The sequence below is a fragment of the Rhinopithecus bieti genome, unplaced genomic scaffold (assembly GCF_001698545.2).
Source record: "Rhinopithecus bieti isolate Rb0 unplaced genomic scaffold, ASM169854v2 scaffold_28522, whole genome shotgun sequence".
Taxonomy (NCBI): Eukaryota; Metazoa; Chordata; class Mammalia; order Primates; family Cercopithecidae; genus Rhinopithecus; species Rhinopithecus bieti.
The window spans coordinates 26,110-37,727 of record NW_016812384.1 but is presented as its reverse complement, the minus strand read 5'-3'; the positions used below and the strand labels follow the sequence as shown (position 1 = coordinate 37,727).

At 37.7% G+C, this 11,618-nt stretch overlaps 1 protein-coding gene across 1 annotated transcript in view; it reads left to right on the top strand.

Moving 5' to 3' along the window:
• Positions 1-350: 350 nt before the first annotated feature.
• Positions 351-11,618, top strand: part of LOC108544815 (collagen alpha-5(IV) chain-like) — a gene marked incomplete at its 5' end in the record, with an annotated part of 37,180 nt that continues 25,912 nt past the window's right edge. The window contains 8 exons of the mRNA XM_017896169.1: positions 351-528; positions 848-931; positions 4,882-4,974; positions 6,373-6,443; positions 6,751-6,942; positions 8,136-8,304; positions 10,846-10,938; positions 11,332-11,457. Of these exons, the coding sequence (XP_017751658.1) occupies positions 351-528; positions 848-931; positions 4,882-4,974; positions 6,373-6,443; positions 6,751-6,942; positions 8,136-8,304; positions 10,846-10,938; positions 11,332-11,457 (1,006 nt within the window). The remainder of the gene's footprint in view (positions 529-847; positions 932-4,881; positions 4,975-6,372; positions 6,444-6,750; positions 6,943-8,135; positions 8,305-10,845; positions 10,939-11,331; positions 11,458-11,618) is intronic.

The following is an 11,618-nucleotide window of genomic DNA, read 5'->3' as shown; positions in this document are numbered from 1 at the left end:
GACTGTCCAGAAACAGAGCCATGTTTATATGGGAACATTGAAATACCTTTTTATGTTGTTAATGACTTTCTGGTATTTTTAAGATTATCAGATCATAGTGTCAAAGGATGGGGTTACTAGTAATTTCCAAAAGTAATAAAGCTACTTTAAATTATTGTTTCCTACCCTCAAACTGTTACTTACATTCTTTGAAATTTTTCAACCTTTTTTTCAGAGTTTTGAATCTCCTAGAAAAAAAATAATATAACCAGAATTATATGTTAAAGGAAGATCTTATTATTATCTAATGTCTCAATGATAACTAAAGTAACATCTCTAAGATGAGATCATTTTGATCACTTTTTTGAATCTCAGGGGCTGCAGTTGTGGGTCCTCCTGGCCCTCCTGGATTTCCTGGAGAAAGGGGTCAGAAAGGTGATGAAGGACCACCTGGAATTTCCATTCCTGGACCTCCTGGACTTGATGGACAGCCTGGGGCTCCTGGGCTTCCAGGGCCTCCTGGCCCTCCTGGACCTCACATCCCTCCTAGTAAGCTGTATTTTTCTCCTATTAAGTTCTATTTTTGCTTTTGTTTATAAGTAACTCTAGCTAAAGGTTGGCCTCATTTGTTGCATTTCTGATATCTAAGAAATTCTACTACTGCTTCTACTTTTGGGTTTTAGTAGTTCTTGGATGTTTACATTTGCTCTTCAAATAGTATTTATCAACAATGTTGTATTTTCCTTTTGCTTATAGGTACTTGTATTTCTTCAGAGAAGTAACTGAAAAGCTTGTCAGGCTTTCTTTTGTTTAATCTTCTTGATATTTCACAACAATTAGCTTGCTATCCTTTCTTTATCTTACTCAGGTTATGAGATATGTGAAGCAGGCCCTCCAGGCCCCCCAGGATCTCCAGGTGATAAAGGACTCCAAGGAGAACAAGGAATTAAAGGTTTGATCTCCAGACATATTCATTCCTTCATTTTCTTCATTCTTTCAAATAATCAGCAAAATCCCCTGTATCATCCATCACACCTTAGCCACTGACTCCCATGGTCATACCCCAAGACCATCTCATTACCAATAGTGTTATACTTACATGATCTTGGTTTCATGCATCCCATTTTTTGCATCGCTCTCTTCTTTCTAGCTTACTACCTCTAGTAACCTGACTCCACCAATACTCCAACCCCACTGAGACCTAGCAACTTTGACTAATGCTTAACTCTTTGATGTCCTTTCTTCCCTCTTAACCTAGCTTAAATTCCATTATCAATCACTGCAATCAATTCCATTCATAAATCCATGATTCCTTTGCCCTTCTCTCACTTCATTGTACTCACTTGGAACAAAAGCATTATCCAAATTTTCACATTTTCTGAGCCTACACTTTTTCTTCTCTTCTCAAATTTTAGCAGTTCCTCCCCTATTCTGACCTTGTTTCCTACTTCACTGACCAATTAAAGCAGTAACAAGAGAACTTTCACAGATTGCCACCACCATATTTACTTACCTACTTGTACCTGTGCTCATATAGTCTCCCTTCTTGCATATTACTGTTACTGCTCCTATCTAAAGCCAGTTCTTCTATTTATACAATAGATTCCATTTCCTCTTGTTTCCCCAAGGATTTTTTTCCAGCAATTTTTGCCTCTCCCACATCACCAATTTTTTCCCTCTCTATTCAGTCATTCCCAGGAGCATACAAATATGCTTTTTTCACCTGTCTAAAAAAATAGGGTAATCCTACATTCCCTGCCAGCTGCTTCTCTATTTTTCTATTCCCATTTGCAACAAAACTTCCTAAGAATTTTCTACTCATTACCTCTAGATACTCTCCTCTTGTTTTCTCTTAGACATACTCCAATCAGGATTTTATCCCCTCTTCCCCCAACTCCCCACTGCCTACCACTCCACAAATGCTGGTCAGTTGCCAGCAGTCTATATCCTGCTAATCCAAATGTCAGGTCTGTCCTTTTTTTGCTTGCTTTTTGCCTTCTTTAAACATTTGCATCCCTTGGCTTTCAGTACATTACATTTCTTGTTCTTTTTCATTCCTCTGTGGTGTACATACGTGTGTGTGCGTGTATGTGTATCCATCTAATTACCATCTAAACCAAAATATAGAACATTTTCGGGACCCTGGAAGACTCTTGTGCTCCCTACTCAGTATCCCCCAAAGGTAATCACTATTTTATCCTCTGGCATATATTAATTTGCCTAATCTTGAACTTTGTATACATGGAATTATACTGTATGAGCTCTTTTGTGTCTGGTTTCTTTAGCTGAATATAATATATGTGAGATATATCTATGTTTTTGTTTGTTGCAGTATTTTTCCACCATTCTTTGGTTTTCCACTGCACATTACCTCAGTATTCTAGTGTTGATGGACATTTGGTCTGGAGCTATTGTGAATAAAGCTGTCATAAATATTCTTGTAGATGTATTTTTTGTAGGACATACACACTAATTTTTATTGGAGATATATCTGGAAATTGAATTGCTGGGTTACAGGGTAGGTGTAGGTTTTGTTTCATAGATATTACCAAACCATGTTCCAAAGTGATTTTTGTTAGCATTTGCTTAGTGACTTGATTATGAACTACTTTCTTTTGGTTTTTATATTCTCTTTTGTAAAGTGCCTGTGTTTATCTTTAATTTTATTATTGGATATATGTATTAAAACTATCTTCTCTTTTGTTAACTTTTGTTTAACAAAAGTTGCTAATTAAATGAAATCAAATTAATCAATGTCCTATTTTATCGTTAGTACTTTTTATGCACCGTTTTAGAAATCTTTACTTACCTCAAAGGCCTTATGATATTCCTCTGTGTTTTCTTCTAGACACTTTATTGTTTACCTTTCACATTTTGATCTTTCTTCAATTATTTTTTGTGTAGAGTTTGGAGTAGGGATCAAAGTTCATTTTTCCCATATGGATGTCCAGTTGAGTCAGTACTGTAGCACAAAAGATCATCAATTACCCCGATGAATTGCATTAGCACTTTTTTGGAGATCATATGACCATATGTGTGTAGGTCTGTTTCTGACTGCTGTATTCTCTTCTGTTGTTTCATTAGTCTCTCCTTGCACCAATACGATACTGTCTTAATTACTGTGGCTTTATTGTAAGTCTTGGATATTCTAGGTTCTTTGCATTTTTGTACGTATCTTAGAATTATCTATCCAACTTTTAAGTTTAAAATGCTCCAAGATTGAGTCCTTGTTCTTCTTTTCTATCTAAACTCATTTATTCAGTCTTGTGATTGTTAATACCACCTAATTGCCCATGACTTCCAAATTTATGCCTCCTATCCAGATATAACTCTTTTCCTCTAGATTTGTGTATCCATTTGCCTAGTCAACATTTTGAATTTGACCTCCTGATCAAAGTGAAGTCTTGATTTCTGCCACCTCCTCCCCATAGTTGCTCCACTCACATCTTATGCTTCTTACTTAAAAAGCAGGCCACTTTAGTCTTCTAGTTGCTCATGCTGAGAACCTTAGAGTCATCCTTGATTCCCCTCTTCTTTTGTATTTCATATATGATCCATGAGAGCATCCCATTGACTCTACTTTCAGATATGTCTATAATCTAACCTGTTCTCATCATTTTCATTGCAGTCACTGGGATGAGCTACCACCATCTCTCTCCTAGATCGCTGCGACAGTAGCCACTTAAGTGGTTACCCTGTTTCCATCATTGCCTTTAGAGGCTATTAACATAGCAGCTAGAGTCATCCCTTAAAAACTTAAGTTATAACAAGTTGCTTTTTTAAAAAAAATTTTCTACTAGATTCTTATTTCACTCACAGTAAAACCACAGCCTTTATGTTTCTTATATGCCTATATGCCATTTGTTGTAAACTGTCAACTTTCTGACCTTGTTCCCCTCCCTCATTCTGCTCTAGCAATCTGGTCAGCTTGCTGTTCCTTGTATATACCAAACATGGCTATTCTTTCTGCTTGGAATGTTCTACACTCTTATGCACATGTCATGTCCTTTAAGTTTTATCACATATCAACTTCTCAATCAAGTCTATCCTAACTACCCTATTTAAAATTGCAACCCCCCGCCCTTCCCTGAGTATAGTTTTATCGTATATCAACTTCTCAATCAAGTCTATCCTGACTACCCTATTTAAAATTGCAATCCTCCACCCTTCCCTGGCATACTCAATACTACTTATGTAGTTCTATTTTTTCCTATAAAAATAATATCTTTTAAAGCATATTAAATATTTAATATATATTTAATTTTTTTTAGAAAGGGGCTTGCTCTGTCACCCAATCTGGAGTGCAGTGGTGCAATCACAGCTCACTGCAGCCTTGATCTCCTAAGTCTCAAGCAATCCTCCCACCTCAGCCTCCTGGGTACCTGGCGAGTACAGGCATGCACCACCATGCCTGGCTAATGTTTTTATTTTTTCTGTAGAGATGGGGTTTCGCCATGTTGGCCAGGCTGGTCTCGAACTCCTGACCTCAAGTTATCTGCCTGCCTCAGCCTCCCAAAGTGCTGGGGTTACAGGCATAAGCCACTACACCCTGCCTATAGTTAATATTATATTAAAATATTTCATATATACATTTTGATAATTCATTTCCTTTATTGATTATTATCCCTTTCCCCTGGTAGAATGTGAGGCATGTAGACCTGAATTTTTATCCATGACTTTTATCTTTTGCTCACCAATGTAACACAAGCATCTGGAACAGTTCTTGGCACACAGTGAGCACTCAGCAATTTATTTGTCATAAATTGATTCAGGATATAGGCTTCTGCAATTCCACCATTAAGTGGAAATGCTATCCCTTAGTGCTGACATTTTTAGAACCTGTCTATTGAAGGTATATGTACCCCTTTCAGTAACATTTGTTTGTTATTACGATTTCACTAGGTGACAAAGGTGACACTTGCTTCAACTGCATTGGAACTGGTATTTCAGGGCCTCCAGGTCAACCTGGTTTGCCAGGTCTCCCAGGTCCTCCAGGTAAACCATTCTGCCTCAGGGCAACCTTCTAAATATTTTTTGGCTAGATTTTGTTGAGCTTATACTTTTAGAATGTTACCAGTTTCTCATTTTTATAGCTAGTCACTCATATCTATAAATAATTCAGTATGAAATGCCTCTATTTGTTATCAAAATAATTATGCTCTTGTTTCTAATACCTGAAGCTACCAACATTTTCTATTAAAGCATTTTGACAATATGATTTCAGGAAATATATCTTCCCCATTTTCCATATGAAGAAACAAATCACTTATACAGAGTCAGACTTCTTTTTTCCAGAATACTGGGAGAAAAGTTCATAATACCTAGCCCCTGAATATAGTTTCCAGTGGCAGAGATTCCAGTCATTGGGGATGTATCACATGTTGTCGTTCAGAAATAGGGGTTCTATCAGAGTTTGACAATCAACTGCCACTATTCCTCTCTCTATGTATAACTCATCTATCCCCCTTTCCAGTCAAAACTGTATGTGATATCTGTCAGACCCTCAACTGTTTCATTTAACTGCCCCTTAGGATATCCCAGTATTCTCTTGAAATTACACTTTATGTTGAGTCAGGGCTGGGAATAGACACCAGATCTCTTACCTTTCTGTCTAGTGAGTCTATGAAGGACACCAATTCATTTGGAGTTTGGGAATACTTTCAACAAATCTTTTAGACATTATCGGACGTTAGTAATCTAGCCTTGTACCTCTAGTCTCATGGTTCTCAAACTTGAGAGTGCATCACCTGGAGGGCTTTTTGAAGCCCAGACTGCGGAGCCTCACTCTCAAAGTTTCTGATTCAGTAGACCTGGATGAAGGCTCAAGAATTAGCATTTCTAATTAGTAGCCAGGTGGTGATGATGCCACTGGTCCAGGGATCCATTTGGAGAACCACTGCTTTAGTAACGTTTCCTCTAGTCTTTGAGCTGCAAATATTTCTCATAAACCAAATTTCAGGGAATGATAAACCAAAGAAAGGACTGGTAAGGATCTACGAAAACTGCATAAGTCAGAACAAAGATATTCAGACCTTTTCATTATCTTTTTCTCCCTTTGGCAATGAAAACATCATAGGAACCCAGGAAACGTTGTGCATAGTATTTGGTAGTTGCAAGGTCTGAGAAGGACTGCTTTGGAGTTGGAAGTTTCTTAGGATACAATATTGTATGTAACATGAAATGTTAAATTTATTTTAAAAAGGATGATTATCTCATTTTGAGAACATAAAAGGAAAACACAAATGTGACTTAAATGGGATTGAATGGGATTCTTATTTTAAAAACTTTACATTCTGACTTGATGATTTCTGTATGAGCTTTTCAGGAGTTCAAGCTCAAAGCTTACATTATCATATGTGTGTGTGTGTGTGTGTGTGTATGTGTGTGTGTTAGGATCCCTTGGTTTCCCTGGACAGAAAGGTGAAAAAGGACAAGCTGGTGCAACTGGTTCCAAAGGATTACCAGTAAGTTTTGAGTATATTATAAAACAAAAAGAAGTAGAAGGAAGGCATTTTACACATTGATTTTCAATTATTCATATACATACACACATATATAATTTCATTTTTCTATTAAGTTGTACTTTATTTGATTCCTTGACTATTCCTGACTCATATGCCTCACTTGATTCAGCCCTTTGTACATTAAATGTTATTGGATGGGTTGAAGGGGTAAACTGGAGAGAAGAAAATGTTAGAAAAAAAGAAACTGATTTTCTTTTTCTCTTTCTTCTTTTTCCACTCTTTCTCTTTTTTTCCTTACCCACTTCAGGGCATTCCAGGAGCTCCAGGTGCTCCAGGCTTTCCTGGATCTAAAGGTGAACCTGGTGATATCCTCACTTTTCCAGGAATGAAGGGTGACAAAGGAGAGTTGGGTTCCCCTGGAGCTCCAGGGCTTCCTGGTTTACCTGGCACTCCTGGACAGGATGGATTGCCAGGACTTCCTGGCCCGAAAGGAGAGCCTGTGAGTTGGTTTGATGTTTTTCGTTTTGTGATGTTAAATTTTCACTTAGAAATGTTTTCTAAGTTAACTCAAAGGATGGGCCTGATGCTGAGATAAACACCCAATCAATGCTTAAAACAGTGTGACCATACAGTAATGGCACATTGTTACTGACTATGTAGGGTTTCTTCACTACTCTTTTCTTTCACTTGTTTTGTAAACTTATTTTTCTTAACCCTTTAATATTGAATAATATTTTCTATGAATAGGTGGGCAGGAGGTTAAGATGTTTATGAGACAGTATAAGGTTCCCCATCTCTTAACCCCCACATATCTTTCCCTGGGTTTATTTAAACCTCATGACTGGGTATGGTGGCTCACGCCTATAATCCCAGCACTTTGCGAGGCCGAGGTGGGCGGATCACCTGAGGTCAGGAGTTCGGGACCAGCCTGGCCAACATGGTGAAACCCCGTCTCTACCAAAAACACAAAAATTAGCCGGGCATGGTGGTGGGCGCCTATAATCCCAGCTACTTGGGAGGCTGAGGCAGGAGAATCACTTGAACCCGGGAGGCAGAGGTTGCAGTGAGCCGAGATTACACCACTGCACTCCAGCCTGGACAACAAGAGCAAAACTCCATCACAATAAATAAATAAATAAACCTCATAACCAGCAATTTAACTTGTTTCTCTCTCTCTCTCTCTCTCTGTGTCTCTCTCTTTCTCTCTCTCTCTCTATATATATATACACACACACACATATATATATATAGTAAGCTTAGAGATCAGTACAAGTAGATAGCCATGTTCAATGTGCCACAGAACTGAAAGACTTACCATAAATGAACAATCTTACTTTGTACATAGCACACAGCCCAGGATATTTAGGTAGGAAGTGATATTTTATAATGTTATCTAGACTATAACCTTTCTGACTTACACTAAAATGTAAGCTGCATAAAGCCAGAGATTTTTTTGTATTTTTGGTTTTCTGTTGTATCACCAGCACTTGACACATAGTAGGAGCCCAAAAATATTTGTTGGAGGAATGAGTAAGCGGAATGATCACACATACCATCCTATAATACCACTCACTTATATAGCTTTTAAGAAGAACTATTTATGGCTATAGCCTTTCCCCAGTTGTATTCAGTACCAACCTACAGATAGTTGTTGTATCTATATGTTTCTGTATTAAACTTTTCCCTTTTTAGGGTGGAATTACTTTTAAGGGTGAAAGAGGTCCCCCTGGGAACCCAGGTTTACCAGGCCTCCCAGGGAATATAGGGCCTATGGGTCCTCCTGGTTTTGGCCCTCCAGGCCCAGTAGGTGAAAAAGGCATACAAGGTGTGGCAGGAAATCCAGGCCAGCCAGGAATACCAGGTAAGTCTACTGTGTTTTGTTTTAAATTTGGTGCTTAAAAACAGAAATTTGTTATGTTTTGGCTACTCATGGCTTCCTTTCCCAAGAGGTGTGATTCCCTGGCCATTTATATTTGAACTCTTCGGAGCATCTTAGCAAGGGATCACAATGTTTTTTGTAAGGGGGTTTCTCTTTAAATCTTCTCTGACTGTTTCATTGTTACTGTTAATTTTGTTCTTTTTAAGTACATGATACATAATGCAAAGTTTAATAAATAATTATAGCAGAAACACACAGGTAACTACCACACACATCAAAAAATATAATGTTACCAGCATCCTAGAAACCCCTAACCTTTTCTCCCTGTCATTTCCTAATCACAATTCCCTTCTTCCTCTCTACTGTCTTGACTTTTACATAATTTTCTTCCATTACCCCTCTATTTTGTGACCTCTGTATGCATTTTTAAACAGAGTATTTTAATTTTGTTTCTTTTTGAACTTCATGTTAAAGGAATCATAGGGTAAGTGTTTTCTATATTAACTTTTTGTGTGGCTATATATAGTATGTTCATTTTTATTGCTATATAGTATTTCATTGTATGTATGTTTGTGTGTGTGTGTGTGTGTTACAGTTGATTGATCCATTCTATTGCTAATGGTCAATTGGGTTATTTACAGTTTGGATCTATTATGAATAATGCTTCTGTGTACAGTCATATAGATAGATAGGTAGATAGATAGATCCCTATATCTCCTTGTGTTCATGTGCTCACACTTCTCTAGGGCAAGAGTTGGCAAACTATAGAACTACAGTCCATGGACCACATCCAGCCTACCACCTGTTATAAATAAAAGTTTTATGTGAACACTTCCACAACCATTCACCTTGTCTGTGGTTGTTTTTGCACTACAACTGAAGAGTTGAGTAGTTACTACAGAGACCGTATGGTCCACAAAGCCTAAAGTATTTACTCTGGTCCTTTACACAGAATGCTTACCAATACCTGGGCTAGGGTATGTGTTTAAGATTAGCATTTTCAAAGCATAGGATAAGTGCATCTTCCACTTGAGTGGATAATTACAAACTATATCCAGACCAATTGTACCAATTTTTAACTACCACAAGCAGTGTTGAACATTTTATGTTGATTTACATCCTCGGAAACATTTTGTATTGTCAGACTTTTACCTTTTTGCCAATCTGTTGAGTGTGATATTTTGCATTTCTCTGATTATATTAAAGTTTAGCACCTTTTCATGTGTTTATTGGTCATTTGAATTTGCTTTTGTGAAATGCCTAATCAAGTACTTTGACCAATTTTATATTGGATTTTTTTTATTGATTTAGAGGAGTTCTTTATATATTCTGTGTATTAGTTCTTAGTTACCTACGTATTTTGTGAAAAGAAATCTTTACCTATTGTGGCTTGACATTTTACTCTGTATGGTGTCTTCAATGAGCAGAAAACAACTTTCACATCATCAAAATTATCAATCTTTTCTCTCATGGTTAGTGCTTTTGTGTCATGTTTAGGAAATCNATCAAAATTATCAATCTTTTCTCTCATGGTTAGTGCTTTTTGTGTCATGTTTAGGAAATCTTTTTTTTTTTCTTGAGCCCATTTCAAGTTCATGTTTCCATTAATAAGAAGTAGATATACTTGAACTTTGCACATGTAAAACCTAAATGTACCTATTAGCCAAAAGAAGTATTTTCCTTGTTTACTACAGTTTGATTTTTAATGCTCTTTTGGCCTACATTTTAAAAATACTTATATAGATAACACCCTGTTTTAGGGTTTTCTAAAATGGATGGACAGATGGGTATGATAGATAGATAAATAGATAAACAGATAGATAGATAAGAGGTGATTTATTATGGGAATTGACTTACATGATTATGGAGGCTGGGAAATCCCCCAGTAGGTCACCTGTAAGTTGAAGAACTAGGGAAGCCAGTAGCTTGGCTCAGTCCTAGTCTGAATGCCTGAGAACCTGAGTGGCTGCTAGTGCAAGTCCCAGAATCTGAAAGCCAGAGAACCCGGAGTTGTGATGTCCAAGGGTAGGAGAGGATGGGTGTACCAGTTTCAAAAGAGAGAGAGCAGTGAATTCACCTTTTTTTCTGCCTTTTTTGTTGTATCCGGTCCCTCAGCTGATTGGATGGTACCAACACACATTGGGTGAGGGTCGATCATCCTTATACATTTCACTGATTCAAATGTCAGTCTCTTTTGGAAACAGCCTCACAGACATACCTAGAAATAATGCTTTACCAGCTATATCAGTATCTCTTAATCTAGCCATGTTGAAACCTAAAATTAACCATTATACATCTTGAATCATGGAAGTCCTTAAGACTGTCATATCCTTTTCTTTTGAAATTCTATCCTTCTGTTTTATATATTTCTTGAATATATAGTGGAAGATTGTTTTCTTGTGAATTTTGTTAGTTTACATTTTCAAAACATTACTGATAATTTTCTTTTTTGTTTTTAATTAAAAAGAGACCTTTAGTTGAGTAAATACTTCTCATTTACCACTGATTTACTCTTGCTTTCAGGTCCTAAAGGGGATCCAGGTCAGACTATAACCCAGCCAGGGAAGCCTGGCTTGCCTGGTAACCCAGGCAGAGATGGTGAAGTAGGTCTTCCAGGTATGTGAGGAATTTATTTCAAAGTATCTTCAACACTGATGGCTTTTTTTTTTTGATGGAGTTTTGCTCTGTCACCCATGCTGGAGTATAGTGGGGTGATCTCGGCTTGCTGCAGCAAGCTCCAACTCCTGGGTTCAAGCAATTCTCCCTGCCCCAGCCTCCCGAGTAGCTGGGATTACAGGCACCCACCACCACGCCCAGTTAATTTTTGTATTTTTAGTAGAGACGGAGTTTCTCCATGTTGGCCAGGCTGGTATCGAACTCTTGACCTCAGGTGATCCGCCCACCTCGGCCTCGCAAAGTGCTGGGATTATAGGCGTGAGCCACTGCACCCAGCCCTGGCGGCTTCTTTCTTTGAACGTTTTCCTTTCCATAACTGCTCTTTCTCCATAGGTGACCCTGGACTCCCAGGGCAACCAGGCTTGCCAGGGATACCTGGTAGCAAAGGAGAACCAGGTATCCCTGGAATTGGGCTTCCTGGACCACCTGGTCCTAAAGGTATGTTGGAATGGGCAGCAGGCAGGGTAGCTCAGAAGATTAGCATGATGTTATTCTTTGATAAAATTCATTCAACAAATAAAATATATTAATTGTACCTTTTTTCTCTGTACTATAAAGAATGTAAATAAAAAATCTTAGTGTATTTTCATTGTAAGTTCATTCATTATCTTTATCTAAAA